Source organism: Lonchura striata, chromosome 24 (genome assembly GCF_050655825.1).
Source record: "Lonchura striata isolate lonStrDom1 chromosome 24, ASM5065582v1, whole genome shotgun sequence".
NCBI lineage: Eukaryota > Metazoa > Chordata > Aves > Passeriformes > Estrildidae > Lonchura > Lonchura striata.
In genome coordinates, this window is record NC_140726.1 from 3,940,325 (window position 1) to 3,959,139 (window position 18,815).

Below are 18,815 nucleotides of genomic sequence, written 5' to 3' on the forward strand. Positions count from 1 at the left end.
ATGGAACCAGGGCCTGGCACACGGTGGTGCCTGCAAATGCAGAGCTCGAGGCAGAAGGAGAGTGGCTCACCTTGGTCCTTGCTGCCAGAGGAGGCCAGGATGGACTGAACCAGCAGGAAGATGCGTTTGTCCACCCTGGCTGGGCACAGCTGGGCAGCCTCGCCCAGCAGGAAGAGGTGTCTCACCTGCAGACAGAAAGCAGCACTGCAGTCAAAAGGCAGAGGGTGAGCTGCAAATCAAACCAGCAGGAGTCAGTTCTTCTTCAAAAACAACTCAAAATTCCCTCAGTCCTTCCAAGGCAGTGGCTGGAGAACAGAAGGGGAGGCTTTGGAACAGAAATGCTGGGTGGGTGTATTTAATATGTTCCAACACCCCCCCCCTCCATCTAATGAGACTGAAATACTCCTCAAAGCATTCCATGCACTTTACAGACCACTCTCCCAAACAGCTCATCTGAGAAGTTTGAGTGGAAAAACAAGCAGAAAAAACCACGTCATCTATTAAAAATACATGGGGTGCCATATCCTTAAAGCAACTGCTGGTGTGTAAAACTGCTGTGGGCTCTTAAATACAAGAATTCATCACACACACGGGCCATGCACATTGCTGTGATCCCACCTCTTGGCATGGATTTTGAGGAAGACCAGCTCCAAGCACACCTCCACCCTTTAAACAATCCTTGAAGGGGATTGTTTGAAATAATAATCCCCAAACTTACCAAGAGATCTTCCTGCAGCTGCCCTGCTCCATCCTCTTTGAGGACTATGTTGGAGATGTAGCTCTCACAGGTGGATACCAAATCTCCACACACCTGGTTGAGCAGCTCCTGTTCCGTAATTAAACAAAATTAATTCAACATTTCATTAATTAAACAAAAGGTAGCTGTAATATCCGTCCACACATGAATCCTGAATATCAAAGTCTTTATGTGCTTTTAATAATCTGGATCCCATTAAAATCAATCTGACAGTGCCTCAGAGCTTTAAAATTCTCCCTGCACATCAAAGCATGAGTGCAAGTGTCAAAACACCTTGGAAAATTTGGCTTTTAATGATCCTCAGGCCCAAGTTTACTTCATTATAGAAATCACACAGACTTAAACAAAAAGATTTAGGCGACTGTTTCATGTGCACCCAACACATTGGAGGTGTCTGTGGGAATTTTTAGATGTTGCTTGAAAAAAGCAACTCAATTAACAAAGAAAATATGACATGAATTCTAAAGACTGGAGGGGAAGCACAGGAAAAACTGATTATCTACTGCACTGTGGTGAATACAAAGCATCATTTCTGCTTTTCCACCATCTAAGAGTGGTAATTTTAATAGCAAAATACATATATAAATGGTAATGGCTAGATTTGATGAAGTGACCAACTACAGGAACATCTGCATTTCATTTTAAGCCAACGCTCTGTGGCTGTACCTTACAGGGGAGGATGTTCTGATTGTTGGTTTAAAAACCCACAAACCATCACCCCACCCTGGGTTCTGAGGCACAGAGGGTTCAGCTTTGCCCATTATTTACTAAACTTGATTGGGATGCTTATTATAAAAGAGCTGCCATCTATACTGAAAGAGAAACATAAAACAGACACAAAGAGAAATCATTAGGGACGGAGACCTGCATCAATTTTAGCTTCTTTGCAATTGTGTCCAGGCTGAGATTTTTATTTTACCAACAAAATATGGCTTAACTTCCCACTATGGGAGCAGAACAAAGCCATGGCATAAAACAAATGGAGGCAGAAAAAAAGTTATGAGCAAGTTATTAACTCTCTGCTTGGTCTCCAGGAAGAGGTCTAGGAAATATGTTTATTTCCAGCAACTCTGATGGAGAACAGCCAGAGATTACAGCATAAATCTGTGGCCTCAAACAGGACCAAGCACAGCAACAAGTTTCCTTCAGGAAATTTCCTTTAGGAATTCTGTAAACTTGGACAGAAGGCAAATGCAGGTATTTCAGAGCTGTGTGGGGGAATACATTTGAAGGCAGAAGATTTCTCACAAGCCCAGGCTTAGCCCCAGGATGTTCTCCAGCTCAAGTGCAGCAAAGAGGCAGAGCTGAGCAGAGCAGGCTCAGTTGCTGGAGTCAGAGCCCCTTTTTTAGAACTCATCATCCCACAGCCTGCAGACAGCAGCAGACACCCCCTGAGTGGGGAACAGGCTGTTTTAAAAGCTTTATTTTAAGTCCCACCTGTGCCTCCTCTGGTGCAGCTGCAGAGGCCTGGCAGAGCTTCTGCAGGGTCTCCACAGCTGGGCTGATCACCTCCAGGGGACACTGAGACTCCTTCAGCCAGTTGTGGATGTTCTCTGGGGATGACATAAAACATAAAAATCAGCATTTTCTAAGCTTTTCAAGTGTTTGTGTGTGGGAATCCAGGACTTCCCTCTGGCTGCCCTGGCAGGTCTGGGACCCTGGCAGGGGTCAGAACCCCCCTGGACAGAGCCCCCAGAGACACTGGCTGTGATCTCTGCCCATGGAAAAGCGTTTTCAATCTTACAGGATCAATTACAAGCTCTGAGTGTTTGATATCAGTAATAATTAAGTGTGGCACGGGTGCAAAAGTAAAATTTTAGGATTCTAGATGAGGGGTCCAAAGGGGACAAGATGGAGGAAATTGGGTGTGCCTTGTCCTTTTTCTCCTTCTTCATGCCCTCCATGTCTCACTGTGGTGTTGGCATTTTTCTGTTGGTTCAGGCTGGGGACACACTGTCCAACGTAGGTGACAGATATTGGCACGTTCTTGTAAATGCAGCCCAGGGAGTTTCTGGTATTTAATGTTTGTCACATCCCACTGAGGGCAGAGCCCCACACGCTGCCCTGCAGGACAGAGCTGGGCAGGGCAGCAGAACATGTGAGAGATAAACAGAATAAACAACCTGGAAACCAGCACAGACCAATTATGGCTTCTGCTTTGGCAGGGGGCTGACAGACAGAGACTTTCTACAATCTCAGAATCATCAATACCTCCGATTCTGACATTTTTGGAGGCACAAAATCTCTGCCAGGGCCACTCACCCTTCAGCCCCTGACAGCTGCTCTTGGGAAGGTGCTTGGCCACGTGCCCCATGACACACAGGACGTGTCCCACGGTGTCACTGCTCAAGTTCTGCTGCCTGCAAAAGCAACAGAGAACTCTGAGCCCCTGCACCAAATCACAGCTGAGCAATCCTCTCACCTGGGACATGCATTATTAAGGACAGACCTGTCAAAGGCAATGAAAACTCAGAGAGCTTGAGGAAAGAGTTGGTTACTGCACAGATCTAGAGGTCTTTGCTGGATTTCCAGCTGCAGAAGTGACAGTTTGAAGAAAAAACTGGAATTTAAAACGTGGAAGGGCACCGAGGGCTGCCTGGCAGAATGGAGCTCAAAGCACACACTGACCTGCTGACACTGTCCCAGGAGTCAATGATCTTGGAATAATCCAGCTTGGGGGAGGAACCTGCCACCTTGGCAAGCAGCATCCAAGCTGCCCTGGAATGCTCTGTCTCCACATGAGACATGATATTATTGATAAAAGTGGAGGTAAACTTGTTCTGCTTGGACCACATGTGGAAGGCTTTGCTCAGGTAACGGCTGCAGGGAGGAAAGGAAAGTTGAGGGAGGAATAAAGAAAACAGTAAAATCCAGGAAAATCCAACACAACAAAGCTGCTATTGCCTGGCATTGCCACAAATCACACTGAAAATTTCCACATTTACACATATTTTCGCTACAGACCTGAGTTCTCTACATGGCTGTTGTGATCTAGGGCAGTAAGACAGAAGGTCCAACTGGTCCCATGACACATCAGGAAATTATAATTTCAGCAATTTGTAACCAAGATTTTCCAGCAGTTATTTAATACCCAGAGTCATAATGATGCCTCAGGTTGAGCTTTTCTATTTTTCACATTCTGTGCTGCTTCAGTGTGTGGGTCTGGGCTTCACGTGAGGGGATGCTGAGCTCTGTGCACAGAGCAGAGACAAAACAATTCCTGCTCCAGCTGGGCACCAAGGACAAATGATCCAAACCTCAGCCCAGGAGCACAAACAGCGTGGGCTGGAGAGAGAAAAACAAGCAGGATGGGACTGATGGGCTGAAGCTGGAATGGGACAATGAACTCCAAGGTGCCAATGGAGCAGAACTGATCCCAGGGAGAGCCCCGGGAGCGCTCGTGCATTTTGGGACCATTTTGGTTCATCTTGGTGCAGCCCTGGCTGGGCTCTGGTGCTGCCCAAGGTGGATCCATGGAGGAGATGCTTTTAATAAATCCCTGCTTTATTCTTCAGCTCTGTCCAGCTCTGTTCTAGGCCAGCCTGCACAAGGCATCAACAGAACGGCCTAAATTGGAAAGGACCTTGAAGATCATCCCAATCCACCCCCTGCCATGGAGAAGGGCACCTTGCACCAGACTGGGCTCAGAGCCCCATCCAGCCTGGCCTTGCAGACTCCCAGGGGTAAAGGGACAGCAGAGTCATGTCAGGCATCACAGCCTGCTCATTTTTCTGCACAACCCGAATTATCTACTGCACACTGGTAGAGCTGTGAGATTTCTCAAGCTGCAAGGTCCTGCAGGGTCAGGAGGAAGAAGGTGCCAGGAATGTGCAAACCCTGTTACAAAACGGCCCGAATTAGAGCAGTGACAGCTCCCCACACTGGCATGGCAGCACCACCAGTGCCTCATCTGCTATTTCGGAGCTATTATGCCCTGTTGACTAATAAACATACAGCTGTCTTTAATCAATGTTGTGTCCTTGTCATGCTGTGTGTCATCCCATTTCTCCCTCTCCTTCCCACGGCGTTCTGCGGCAGGCAGGATAATTCGATTTGTCACAAGACAAGTAACATATTGTACATAAGAATTAATACAAGGTGATGTTCTTGCTTTATATATCCTCTCTCACTTCTGTCAGAGGAACACCTCCATTTGACTTAAATATTCATGTGCTATCAGTGCATCCAGCATGGAATGCAACAAAGAGCATTTCAGTCCAGGGAGAGGGCACAGGTAACAGGAGCAGCAGGTGGAAACACCTGACACAAAACAAAGAGGGATTCTCCTTGTCCATGCTCAACAGCCCTGTCCTGGGAGCTGCAGGGCAACACAAGCATCTCAACGTGGTACTTTCCATCCCCAGAATGATACTGAGGCTTTCAAGCAGGGAATTTAAGCAGCTTCAAAGAGTTCCCTGGGAAAAATTTGGTTTCTTGTCCTCGCTCAGCAGACAGCACGTGCATTTTAACAGTGTGTGTGTGAGCTGTGGTACCTCATAGTCTGTGACCACACAGGGAATGAGAACACAAACTCAGACTCTTATCTTAGTCCTCAGTCAGTAGGTAATTTCCTTCTGTAAAGGAAAAGTTTTGCATTCTAATGGCACTAAAAGGAAAAAAAAAATCCTCTCTAGGTTTTAATCCTGAATGTTAACATAGACAGGAGAGGGAAAAATGCACTTACCTCAGCTCCTGGCTTTCTGAAGACAACAGGGAGAGCAGATCCCACGCCAGCTCCTGCCTCCCATCATCGCTCCTGTATTTATGGTAGGGTTTTATGTGCTGCAGCAAGAGCTGATCAAGGCAATCCAAAGCCTTTTCTTGGACAGAGCTTTCTGCATCCATCACCACAGGCACCACTCCGTTCAACCAGGCCTTCTGCACCAGGACATTGCTGTGCTGAGACTGAGAGAAACACATTTTTTAATCATTAGGGGATCCCAAATGCATGGATAAGACCAGCAAAGGCCTCCAGGTTCAGCTACAAACTTTGAAACTTGAATTTTAATCAAGCCCAGCAGTGCGGCAGCAGGTGGGACAGGGAAACTCAGCATCACAAGGTCTTTAATCATCTCTATGATAAATACCTGGTGTTTCTGCTAAAGTACTGTAACACTTTGTTTTGAGACTCTATAAAGAATTATAACAGGTTTGCAATAAGGCTGTACAGCAGATGATTTAGCACTAAAAAAAAAGAGCTTTGCTTAATATAAACCCTGTGCTCCAAGCCTGAGTTACAAACCCTTTGTGAATAAATAGAAAAGAAAGAAAAATATAGCATTGCTATCATCCACACATTACATCTAAAAGTGATTCAGGGTTTTTTTTAACTTGAGAAGGCCAGCAACATAAACATTTTCTTCATGACACATAAATCAACAGCCAGAAAAATCAGTGTTTCCAAGAGTTGGGAGCACTCTGCATAAATCACAAGTAGGTATCAGAGTGAGTCATGACTTCCGAGTCAAAAGGTAATGAAAAGAATTAGAGCAGCCTAAAATGCAACTCCCAGAATGAACAGCTGACTGGTGAGGTCCCTCCTGCCCTCCCCCATCCTCGGTGTGGCAGAATTCCCACTCCCCTTGATGCCTTAGGATTTGAAAAATAGAAAAGCTAAAATCCTGTACTGCTGTAGGGTATAACTCTAAGCTCCATATAGAGTGTCAGCTACTGTTCTCCTGTTTTATTCAGACAAAACAATCCCTCCAGGGCTCTAACTCAATGATACCTTACTGTTTCAGGCCTCAAAAAGTATAAACAAAAGTGAACTGGGGGGGAAGCAAACTGAGGGAATACTTCATTAGCTGAAGGCGTAATTGCAGAATGTGTAAATGGACCAAACTGATAATTGTGAGAAAAACTCGTGACCGCCGTCCACCTTGGAGGAGGCTCTGGCTGCCCAAGGTGTACCTGGTTAATAAATGCCTGTTTAATAAAATGGGCATTGATTAACCTGCTGTGCAAAATGAGCATTTATTAACCCGTTTATCCCCAGCTGGTGCACCCTCAGCCCCAGCTCACCAGGAGCAGGTCGGTGATGGAGTGCAGCGCCTGCTTCCGCACCGACACCGCGGGGTCCCGGCAGCGCTCCCGCAGCACGCCCAGGTCCTCGGCCGTGCAGGGCAGCACCCCCTGCTTCAGGATGCTCACAAACACCTGCCAGGCAAACAGCAGCACTCAGGTGCATTTCAAAGCTCCCATGCAAGGTTCCTGTCAGAGTCCAGCACACCCCTCTAGCTGCCCTGGCTGTCCCAGACCCTGGCAGGGGGCTCAGAGACCCTGGCACAAAGTCAAAAACACCTGTGGCTTCCATTTTAGCCCGTGGAAAAAAACTGCCAAGTCTGTATGAGGAATTACAAGCCACAAGGGTTTGAGCAGTGTGGTAGTTGAAATAACACAGGGTGAAAAAGTAGAATTTTGGGGCTTTTTAGAATGTAGTACAAGGACACAAGATGGAGGGATTTGGGCATGTCCTGACCTTCTTCTCCTTCTCCTTGCCCTCCATGTCTTGCTGTGACGGTGACACTTTTCTGTTGGTTTAAGGCACAGACACACTGTCCAACATAAATGACAGATATTGGCACATTATTGTAAACATGGCACAGGTAGTTTTTGGTATAAAATGCAAACACCCCCTGAGGGCAGACAGAATGCCATGGCCGAGCTGCTGGACAGAGCTCAGCAGGTCAGAGAAAGAATGTTCTAGATAAGGGAAAATAACCTTGAGAAGCCGATCCTGTGCATTCAGACTCCTCCTTTGGCTATATGGGCTGGGAAATGAGGACTTTTACACTCTTGTGGTCATTCTAACACCCAGGCCCCAAGAGGTTCTCATCTATATTTCAATCTGCATTGGTTGGATGTAGAGCAGAACTCAATGGAAAAAGTTCAACTTCCATTCTGGTGCTGCCATTTTCCCTGATCATCACAAGCTACATGTGTTCTACTTGTAGAACTCTCTCAGGGGCAACTTAAAACCAGGTGGTCAAAAAAGCCCTTGTTCCTCCCTGCTGCTTTGCAGCCTTCAAAATCTTTTCATTAATTATGGTAGGAGCACCTTAACCAGACAGAATTACTGAATGTGACAGGCATCTCATTGCACTTGCCTTGATATTTGGAACAATTGTAAGGAGCTAACTGGGAGTCCAAACCCAACTGATCCTACCTAGACCCCCGCTGCCCTATTTAGGCTCTAAGTTCCTGTTTCAGAAGAATGCAGTTGCCATGAACTTCTTTCTTTGTCCCCAGATCCCCTCTCATTTTGGACCTCACTTAGAGTGTTGACCACCATTAGGTTTGTGCCAGGGGCACTGGGTGACAAAGCAAAAATACAATTTACCCCCTGCCAACGCCAGCCAGAGATTTATCACACCCAGAGATTTATCACACCCAGAGTGAAGCGGCACATTAACGATTCATGAGTGCTGGGCACAACCAGAGCTGGAAAATGAATCAGAAAACATCATTCCAGTCATTGCTGCTCTGGAACAGCAGCTGGAGAGGGAGAATGTCACAATTTCCCCTTGAAAGTAACGTGCCTCTTGTATGAGCCACAGTTCTTACTTCGTAATAAGGAAGGGGGATTTATTTTTATTCTTAATCGGAAAGCATTAAAACATGAATTGCAAAGCCCTAACAGGGAAGCTCAAATCAGTGTGTGAATTGAGGGGGAAGAGCTGGGGTGAAGAGGACTAACAGAGGAAGGCAGTCAGCAGCAGACACCTCTTTTTTAAAACAAGGAAATTTCCATTGAAGCTTCTGTCTTTAAAAGCTAATGACTTCATTAAAGAAATGAGCAGCAAGGAAAGCAGCACAGAGCTCAAAAAGAAGCTGGATATAACCTAATCCCTTTGCTAACAAGGTCAAAACAAACTAAGCAGCTAATATGCTTCAGTTTAGGAGGAAGTCTCTTAATTGAAATGCCTATTGACATTTGACAAGAGCCTCTCCTTGCAAATGACGGAATAACAGAATGCCAGCAAGGGTACTAGAGAAATTTCCATCATTATGCCTGCATTATTTACTTATCAGGAGCTAGTAAACAAGATCTTAAATGCCTTTAAGGCACTCTGCAGGGAGAGCAGGAAGCTACAAGTGGGCAAAGTGACAGAGTTTGCAGCAAAGCTGCGGCCTAATTAATTATTTAACAATTTTGGGTAATCGCCGAGAGCAGGGAAGGATGCAAACCCCAACCTACCTGCAGGGCAGCTTTCCTCACACTGGTTTTCTCATCTCCAGCTCTCACTCTCAGCATGGCCATGACGTCTTTTTCTATCCAAAATGAGGATAAAAAGGAATTACCCCATGAAGAAGGAATTACCCACAGCACCAGCTGGAACCACAAAATCCCAGGATGGTTTGGGTGAAGGGGACCTTAAAGCCCATCTTGTCCCACCCTTCCACTGTCCCAGGCTGCTCCAAGCCCCATCCAGCCTGACCTTGGGCACTGCCAGGGATCCAGGGGCAGCCCCAGCTTCTCTGGGCACCTGTGCCAGGACCTCCCCATCCTAAAGCAGCACAAACTCAGGGCAAAAACAAACTCAAAAGGTTCCCCAAAACTTGCAGAAGGATTGACCAAAGCACAATTAAAATCACCCAGAATGAGGCATAAGCCAGAAGGAAAAACAAACCCAATTGTCCCACTCCCTTCATTTGAAAAACTCAATCTATCACAAAAGAAAATGATGGAACAAATTGCTTGAGACATACAGAAAAAAAAAAAAAAAAAAAAAAAAAAAAAGTGAAACTGTAATTTCTGACCTCTTCCTTTGTCTATACAGAAGATGTCAGGCTACCTTCAGAGTCTGAGAGCTCAGCAGAGGAGTCAGGCACAGTCTGTGGCTCAGGTAACCCTGATACCTGTGGGAAGGGCTACCTGGGCAGAGCTCAGACAAAAGGAGCCAACACAGAGCCAGGGGAGGCTCTGCAGAGCTCAGAACAGCCACAACCTCCTGGGAGCTTTGCCTCCGAGCTGCACACAGCAGCAAGCATTACTGTGTGAGCTGCTGGGTGCTACAGAGGGGAAGTGACTCCATTGGGAACCCCTCGAGGCTGCAGAACCACCTCAGAGTCTGCAAGGAAACCTGAACACATCTCTCTTCCTTGGATGGCATGTTAGGGCTCATATTTTACTCTGCACAGCCATATTCATACTTATTTCTGCATGTTGGCAGGGGAAAAAATATATCATCGAGGCATTAAGTTATTAAATGACACATGACTAAATACACAGATCAGTTATTTCTCACATTTTGAATCACTGGGCTATTAACTGGCCATAAGGACTTTAAGCATTTTACCATGACTTTTAAGGTTTTTATTTATTACTGTTTGTCAGATTTCCCAAAGATATGCCAAATTTGGAGATCTGTTACTTGGAGATTCACATGGACATCCATCCTGTTGCCATTAAAAATAGGATTAGTCACAGGGAACTAAGCAAAACTAACTTAAAAATACATTTTTACCAAAAGGAAGCAAAGGGATTTTGATCTGGGCTTTCTTAATGGGCAGCTAAGTGCAGTTCCATCCTTTTCCCAAGAGCAGCTGCACAGGAAGAGCACAGAACCTTTCCACTGCAAGATTTTGCTACTAAAATAATCCAGTCTTGTGAAGGCAACCAAATAATCACACTTTGACATTGATTTTTCTGATGTAGAAAATGGGGGGGACGAGCAAACAATGAAACAACCAAAATTCCCAAGTTCTCAATGGCTGAGAACTCCCAAGGGAAGGGAATGTTTGATGCTGGTGGGCAGAGGGAATTCTGCAGTGCACACCTCACCTTGCAGGTTATCCCCACCCTTTTTATCTCTGCCCTTGAGCGCTGAGCATGTTCTGACTCTCCCTGGTTGAGGTTTATTTATTTTCTAAAAGAAATGAGCTGTTTGGTCTTCAGAGGAGTGCAAAATTAGCACAGCCATGAGCCAAGCACAGGCATGGGCCAGACAGCTTTGCTAATGCACCTTGACTGCCTCAGAGAGCCCTGGATTCCAAAATCCTCTGGAGCTCCAGACAGTCTTTTTTCATTCCAGCTTCTTCTTAATTTGTTTTGCCAAGTGCCAAGTGTGTGCTCAGCTGGGTATCAGAGACAATCCCAGGCATCCTCTGGCACGAGGAGCCTGCAACTAAACAGGGACTTCACAATACCTTGAGTGGCCTGGAGGACTCTTCTATCTGAGGGAGCAGATGAAGGAAATTTATCAGCAGAGCGTGTTTGAAAAAAGGAGATTTCGATTTCAGTGGGGGGAGGCTGGAGCCTGGCTCCTGGAGATAGGGAGGGAGATCCCATGCGAGGAGCAGCGTGGAACAAAAGCAGCACTGCAGGATGTGAGGCAGAGAATTGAACTGTCAGCAGTTCAAGGGAGGTGAACAGCAAGAACTGAGAGCGCAGATCCCGGCAGGGGCCAAAAGGTCAGGGAGAAAAGCTTTTCCACACAAGAGGAAAAGAGAGGGAGAGGTTTAAAGGAGGAACATCCCGGCCACAAAAGCCAGCTTGCGTGGTGATTTCATGCTGTCAACACACGAGAGGCAGCTTGGAATGCTGCACCAGGACATTTCGTGTGACACTGATGCTGCAGACAAACAGATCCTTGCCTACTGAATGGTGCTACTCAAGGGTGCTGGGCTTTACAGAGCAAAATACATCAGTTCTTTGTGCACCAGAGCAAGAGATTTAATTATCCTGAAATTTATGGAGCTACAAGCGTTACATTCCACATAAATTACCATCTGGGAAGAATAAATTACCTGCTTTTCAACAAGTGTTGCCACCACATTAGTAGCAACAGACATGTGCATTTCAGGATTAAGTGTGTTTTTCAGACTTGAGTGGAAATAGTGTTTCTTTATGGCTGGCAATTCCACACCCTTCATCACCCCTAAGTGTTTTGTAACAGCTTTCTCCACTTCCTTTGAGAAATGGACAATGAATACACATCAGAAAGTCTGATTTCAATTAAGGCTTTGAATTAAGGCTTATCTGGAAAGGCTGCTTTAATTCTGACATACCATCAGGCCCAGCACTTCCACTGCTGTCTGTCAGCTCCATAGTTCTGAAAGTTGGTAAGGTCTTCAGCGGATGGTTGGACACAGCTGAAAGAAAAGATAAAAGCTGAGGAATAATAAAGGCATACAATCACCCGGCAAGAAGATGGTTCAGTGTTAAACAGAAAGCCTCATGCATGCCCTAGGTTTAACAGATATGTGTATTTTTAGGAAATGGCATGCCAAGAAAAGCCTGAGACTTACTGGAAAAGAATGACTTTATACCTTCTCCACTGACTGTCATGCTCGCAGTGTTTGTGTTTGCGTCCAACACTGTGTGGACAGAGGCTGCCAAAAAAGAGAGAAAAAAAAAAAAGGAAATCAAACAAAGTATTTTAATTCTGGATATCCTGCCATTCCAAATCTTCTTCAGGCGAGCAATCTAACCGTGGGATGCTGTGTGCAGGCTCTGAATCGTGCCATCTGGCCTTCAGCACACCTGAGGGAGCTCGGAATGCCAGTCACGAGCAGAACAACTTAGCAGAAGCAAAAGGCAACTCAAGATTTAATCAGCTGTCAGGCAAGAATGAGCTGCTTTTTTTTTTCCCAATGAGCAATTTCGGTTGTCTGTAAACATCCTTCAAAGGGACCTCGCAGAGGAATCTCTTTGGAACTGATACACGAGGATAAATCCCTTCCAAAGATAAGGCTTCATAAGTAACAAGGCTCATGAATTACTGCTCATTATGACACAGTATGTAAGGACTCTGTGGGCCAGTTTCTAAAGTTCCTGACAACTCCTACCTCCCAGCAATTATCCCCTTGAAAGTTCAAGAATGATTTTCATTACCTCATGTGCCCACAATACTCACAGCTCTGTAGCAAGTCCTGAATGCTCTCGCAGGTAGCAGCAGCCTTCTTTTCCAGACAATAGGCAAAGCTGCTGAGAGCTTTGCTCCTCACCACGGGGGCTTTGTCTGAGCACCGGCCAAACACCATGACCTGCACTAAAAACTTGTGCTTTAGCAAACTCTGATGATCCTGGGACAAGGAGCTGCCTGGGCTCCTCTCTGGCAGCTCCAACAAAGCCAAGGCTACATCAAGAGCAAACACTCTGCAGGAAACCTGCAGGAAGAAAAAGCACACGAGGTGCTCTGTTAATGCAAGTGAACACGGAGTTTTCTTGCCTCTGGGTACCAGCAGTGACAGAGCTATTCAGTGCTGAGATTCATCTCCAAAGCATCAAGGAGATACACTTACTTTGGTGAGTGAGTATTTATAAAGCCAAGCGATGAATTCAGCGAACTCTGCACAGGGGAGTTTGTCCAGCAGGGTCACCAGGGCCTGGGCAGCGTAGGTGCGATAATCAGCCTTGTCTGGGACCTGAAACACAAGGCAAGGGCACCCCGTGATACTTCACTGCTCTGCTCTCAATGCCAGAAAGGCATTTCAGGGCCTAAGAGAAGTATTTTTTAATTTAATGAGCTTCTATGTTCACATTCAACAATAGTGAGATTCATCACAGCTTCCTCAGCCACTATTTCACCATCACAAGTTTTCATTCCTTAGGAAATCTGTTTTCATCATCTTTTCTAAACTATCAATGTTATTCCAATGCATCCACATGAGTTCTCCAGCTCCAGAAGTAGCAGAGCTTGGCATACCTTGGTACAGATATGTTGGAGCAATATTCTCAGAACAGGATAAACAGCTTCTTTCAGCTCATCTACCAGAGAACTGCACAGGAGAGAGAGAGAGAGAGAGAGAGAAGCAAATTTTAACAAAGCTGGTTTATAACAGAGGAAAAGTCAAGGACATTCCTTTTGGAATGCATTTGAGAAGTCAGAAGTGGCCACGCTTCTGGAATCATGAGTGCAACAAGACATGCTCAGAGAACCATCCATATTAATATTTCCATATTAACCTGGCTTTGCAGGCACAAAATAATTTCTTCCCATACTTTTGTAACAAGCAGAAGGGTAACATGAAAAGATTCTTTAGTCTCAATCACTTGCATATGTTGTCTGGGGATCTCTGCACAAACTACATTTCCAACAACATGGATCCCCAACAGGAGGAATAAACACAGGCAAAACACATCATTAAGAGAGAGAGCAAGAACTATGGAAGAATGAGCTCCATGTTGGTCTTTCACTTCCTCCACAATTCTCTGTAGTAAAACACAAGACCTGAAAAACTGACACAAAGCAAAATAGAGAAAATGGGTCCTTTCCACAGCACCTTCTTCCCCCTCTGCCAGCAAGCTCAGTAAATTCCCATTCCAGACATTTTAATTAAACCTCATTTGCACAAACAACTTCAAAGCCTGTGCCAGTTTGTCTCATCCCTTTATCACCTCAACAGCAAAGCAAAGGCATGCCAGAAGAAAGGAGCAGAGCTCTGAACGGCACCTGATGAATTTCAGAGCCTGGTTCCTGGAGCTGGTCACGGCTGATGTGATGGGAAGGGCCTCACGCCTGCTGCCCCCACTGCTCTCCACCATCAGGATGACACTGAGGAGCCGCTGGAACACACAGCGAAGGGTCTGGAAAGAAGAGGTCATTGGCAGGCTCTTTTGCATGGATGGGCACTCCAGGGTCATGAAATAGTTCTGAATCAAGCTTAGAAGCAAACAGCAGCACATGTGAAAGCATGACTCCTAGCAGACAAATTCCAAGAGGACACTTTCTAAATACACACAACACCTTTCCTGGCTGTGATGCTCTGATGAAAGTTCAGCAAGGGCTTTCTGAAAGCATCACCAGCTGCCCTCCAAACAGGACAAAGTCCCCCCTCCGAAGTCCCCTGTGGATTTTTTTCCCTGCCTGAAACATTTGGAATTTGAGGAGACTTGCTGGGTTTTGCATAGGAGATGTCTTAAGCTAAACGTGTGTTTTGTACTTGAAGTCTTGGAGCTGCCTCCCTTGAATGTTTTTGGAACCACAGTTTGCCTCATGATCCTGACATTCCCTGAGCATGCAGGAGAGGCAGGGAAGCTGAGGCAGGTCTGAGAAGGGGAATGACAACACCTTGCTGTCACCACAAATGCCAACAGCTCCAAAAAGCTCATGCTGCACTGAGAAACCAAGAAGGCAGAGACACGCAGGCCTAGGGCTGCTGGAGCTGGGCTGGCACTCAGGAATAACCAGGCTGGTGTGTACTGCAGGCTTGCCTGACTAGACAGCTGCTGATTGCCAGCCTGCAGGCTCAGAACCAGCCCAGGGGCTCACACAGACTCCCAGGCACAGCTCGGGCACACCCAACCTTCAGCAGCCCCAGCAGAGCAGCAGCACACAGGTAAGTGGGAGATGCCCCACTCTGCTTGCCAATTTAAACAAATAAAGATGGGAAGTTTCTGGCAGAACTGGCTGCTCCAGGATCCCAGAGTGTTCTCTGAACAAGAGCCAGCCCTGCTCAGTCTCACTGGGCACACAGAGCACTGCACAGCCCAGCCCCTCACACGCTGCCAGGCGGTGCTGCAGCTCCATCTAGCAGGGAATCACAACATTCCAGGCAAAGGCAGCCACCTGGAACTCTCTTCTTTAAGGTTCAGAGGCCCAGTGCCACTGCAGCTCTCCTTTGTTTTCAATTCATTGGCCATAAGAGTCAGCAGAGCATGGAATTCACTGCACACAAGTGCAGCAGCAATAAGGACTGGCGTGGAAAAAAACATCTTTGCTCTGACCCAGCAAAGATGGCATAAAGAGAGAAACTGAAGTGAAAAATAATAACTATACAAGCAAAAAAGACATGCCAAGAAGGGAAGAAGCAAGCACTCCTTTTCCATGCTGCTGTGAGGATGTTAAGGATTCTGTTTAACTTGTACCTTATCTTCTGTGCCATGGAGAGAGGAGCACAGCAAGTAAAGTCCGTAATAGGCCAGCTCAGGAATGTATTTGGCTTTATCAACATCCCTAAGGAAAAAAGGCAAAGAGATGTGTTCACCTCTCATCAGAGTAACTGTGACTATTAAAAGAGCTCATTGACTGCAAAACATTCAATATTCACAAGATGCTGCTTGCTGTCAGCAAGTGGAACACATTCCAATTATCTTTATAAGAGAATTTGTCACTTTCATTTTTATATAAACAGGACAACAACACAAGCACTGAGGGCTTTGCTTGTTGAGACCATCATATAAACACTAAAAATTATTAAGAATTATTTGCTCACATGGCTGCTGAAAACTTGAACTCGTGGAGCACTGGCTCAAAGCTGGTCATCTCAACAAAGATCTGCAAGGGAAGAGAGCCAAGCTGAGCTCAGTCCCCTGAGAGGAGGGTGTGCAGGGCTCTGGGATGTCTGGGGTCACACCACTGGGTTTAACTTTCAAACACCTCCCTTGAAGCAGAACAAAAGCTGAGCCCAAAGCCCAGAAGGTCCCCCAGGAGCAAGTGAGGGCTGCCCCCGGATCCCTGGAAGTGTCCAAGGCCAGGTTGGACAGGGCTTGGAGCAACCTGGGATAGTGGAAGGTGTCCCTGCCCAGGGCAGGGGGTGGAACAGGATGAGATTTAAGGTCCCTTCCAGCCCAAACCCTTCTGATTCCATGAACAGAACACTTGCAAGTGTTCAGCACGAGAGGCAGACACAGAGCAGGCACCCTGCTCCCAATTTCCCTAACACCCATCAGGGACCAGGTGACGGAAGGCAGGGCTGCCACCTCCTCCATATGGAGTGATCTGCATCCCCAAAAAGTCTGTGCTAGGGGACACAAGGCTCATCAAGCTGCAGCTTTCTTACCTGCACGCAGTTCTGCATGCACTGAGGCTTTTCTTTCAGGGAGAACTTGGGCAGAAGTCTTAGGAAGTTTTTCAAAAGAAGGAAGATGGCATTGCGGACTTGGAGAAGACCTTCTGATGAGAAGTAAACATTCTCATCATCCTCTTCCCTCTCCTCTTCCAACATCTCTTCTATCTATATTGGCAGAAAAGAGAAACAGCTTGCCAGCTATTTGCTTATTACTAGGGATTTGTAGCTGAAGAGGTTGCACAGACATCTTACATTGGAGTTGTCACTCCTGCACTGTTTCCCTTTCTTTCTGTTCTTTCTGGCATTGGGCTGAGAGCTTTGAGCGTGTGCCTTCTTCCTTTTCCTCATCTCTTGAGGCCAGCATTTTGTCAGGGTGTGAAGACATTTATCAAGCATCACTTCGTGGAACACCTGGTTGGCTATGCTGCCTGCCCAGAAAAGACAAACATCAGTCCTCTTCCAGGCAAAATACAGAGAACATCAAACCATCCGAGCATCATGTCCCATCCCTGGAAGTGTTCAGTGCCAGGCTGGAGCAACCTGGTCTAGTGGACAGTGTCCTTGCCCATGGAATGAGATGAGTTTTAAGGTCCCTCCCATCCCAAATCAGTTTGTGGTTCTATGATCTCTCCACAGATGTCCCAGAGCCTAAGAAAGTGCAAGAGAATAATACAGCTGCTGGAAGTGCACCAGGCTGATGCCCCATCAGCAGTGACACATTCCAGCAGGATCACCAGCTGAACGGCCCCTTCCAGCTGCACCAGAGATCAGCAAAACTTCAGGGCACGCTGGAATACAAAGGGTTCCAGCTGTGAACTAACCTGCTGGAAACACTCAGCTGCTGGTTATTTTAAACTGATCTTTTTGTTTGCACAAACAAACCCGTCCAAATGTGCTGCACAGTGAAATGCTCCCTGCTACAGAGCAGGAACAGGAATAAGCTCCTGCCTTGGCTGTCAAAGCAGAGGGACCTGTGTGGTCCCAGCACTGTGCAGGCTCCTCTGTCACCTTGTCACAGGACACAGACCCACACTGAGGCCACCAAACCCCTCAGTGACAGGAGCCCGTGACACTGCTCAGCACTCACAGCACGCTCGGTTTGACCCCCGAGGATTTCAGGGCCATCAAGCCAGCACCACCACTTGTTCCACCTGGAATTGCTACAAACCCAGCCCTGCCCCACCTGTGCTGGCCCCAGCCACGAAGAGGAACATTCCAAGGCTCACCTGGGATCTCCAGCAGCAGCAGGTAGAGCCCAGCTGAGTGCAGAGCAAACAGCCTCTGCTGCACGCTGGCTTTTTTGTTCTGGCCCACGTGCACAAAGTGATGCAGCACGGCCACCAGGGCCTGGTGGGACAGGCTGTTCTCAGCAAACAAGGTCCAGACATTCTGAGGCAAAACAGGAATAGTGAGGACTCCCATAATAATATGAATGCCCAAAACTAGCCATTATTTAGATTTTAATAGGTGCCACCATGACAAACTCCCTATGTATTATATGCTTCAAAAAGTATAATACACTATAATTATTAATATTTATGTTATAGCAATTACATTAATTAATAATTAAATCAATTAATTAAGGAAAAAAAAATTCACTGAAAGAATAATAAAGCACTGGAACTGTCTTCCCAGGAAGGTGGTGGAATCACCATCTCTGGATGTGTTTAAAAAAAGACTGGACTTGGTGCTATAGTCTAGTTGAGGTGTTAGGGCATAGGTTGGACTTGATTGTGGGTCTCAGATTTAGTCAAAGAAAGAAACTGAGAGTTTCTATCCAGGCAGAAGCCTGGGAAAGAGTTAAGAAAGAATGTAAATAATTCTTTATCTCTCTTGTTTTTCACATTGTTTATAGTTAAGTTCTATCACTGTGCGTAAAACACTCTGCACCAATAGTGTGGGTTGTTTTCACTTCAAAACAAATAAATTTAATCCTCACAAAGCTCTATATAAAAGAGCAATATATTTTAAATAAATCAAAGTTTTACTCTCACAACCTTCTGAGTCAGAGTCTCTTCATTCCCATCCTGCCTCAACAGTGACACTTGATGATCTTAGAGGTCTCTTCCAACCTCATTATTGTGTGGTTTTATGATTAAAATTAATAATTTTTAAATTGTATTGATTATTAGTAATTATAATAACTATATATATACTTAATATTATGCTAAGTTATATTATTAAAATTCGGGAATATCTTCCTTCTGAAGCACTCCAGCACACAGAGCTGGAGTTGTTCAGATTGTTTTTGAAGATATTGTGGATTTCAAGGCAAGACATTCGTGAAAAAAAGAAAGTGAGAGTGGCTGGCTCTGTTGGGTGA

The 18,815-nt window shown here is 46.0% G+C and overlaps 1 protein-coding gene across 13 annotated transcripts in view; it reads right to left on the bottom strand.

The window, feature by feature from the left end:
* Positions 1–18,815, bottom strand: part of NCAPD3 (non-SMC condensin II complex subunit D3) — a 36,010-nt gene that overhangs the window by 15,664 nt on the left and 1,531 nt on the right. For 6 of the 13 annotated variants that reach the window (XM_085560188.1, XM_085560186.1, XM_085560190.1 and 3 more), the window contains exons 3-21: positions 17,719–17,881; positions 16,745–16,920; positions 16,484–16,657; positions 15,917–15,978; positions 15,570–15,657; positions 14,155–14,288; positions 13,408–13,480; positions 13,004–13,126; positions 12,616–12,868; positions 12,008–12,091; positions 11,768–11,851; positions 8,955–9,028; positions 6,779–6,913; positions 5,442–5,662; positions 3,386–3,577; positions 3,020–3,117; positions 2,195–2,310; positions 719–826; positions 71–185 (exon numbers count right to left, since the gene is read on the bottom strand). In XM_085560188.1, coding sequence (XP_085416314.1) covers positions 71–185; positions 719–826; positions 2,195–2,310; positions 3,020–3,117; positions 3,386–3,577; positions 5,442–5,662; positions 6,779–6,913; positions 8,955–9,028; positions 11,768–11,851; positions 12,008–12,091; positions 12,616–12,868; positions 13,004–13,126; positions 13,408–13,480; positions 14,155–14,288; positions 15,570–15,657; positions 15,917–15,978; positions 16,484–16,657; positions 16,745–16,920; positions 17,719–17,881 — 2,473 coding nt within the window. The remainder of the gene's footprint in view (positions 1–70; positions 186–718; positions 827–2,194; positions 2,311–3,019; positions 3,118–3,385; positions 3,578–5,441; positions 5,663–6,778; positions 6,914–8,954; positions 9,029–11,767; positions 11,852–12,007; positions 12,092–12,615; positions 12,869–13,003; positions 13,127–13,407; positions 13,481–14,154; positions 14,289–15,569; positions 15,658–15,916; positions 15,979–16,483; positions 16,658–16,744; positions 16,921–17,718; positions 17,882–18,815) is intronic. The other 7 variants (XM_085560189.1, XM_085560187.1, XM_085560193.1 and 4 more) reach the window with 3 other exon arrangements.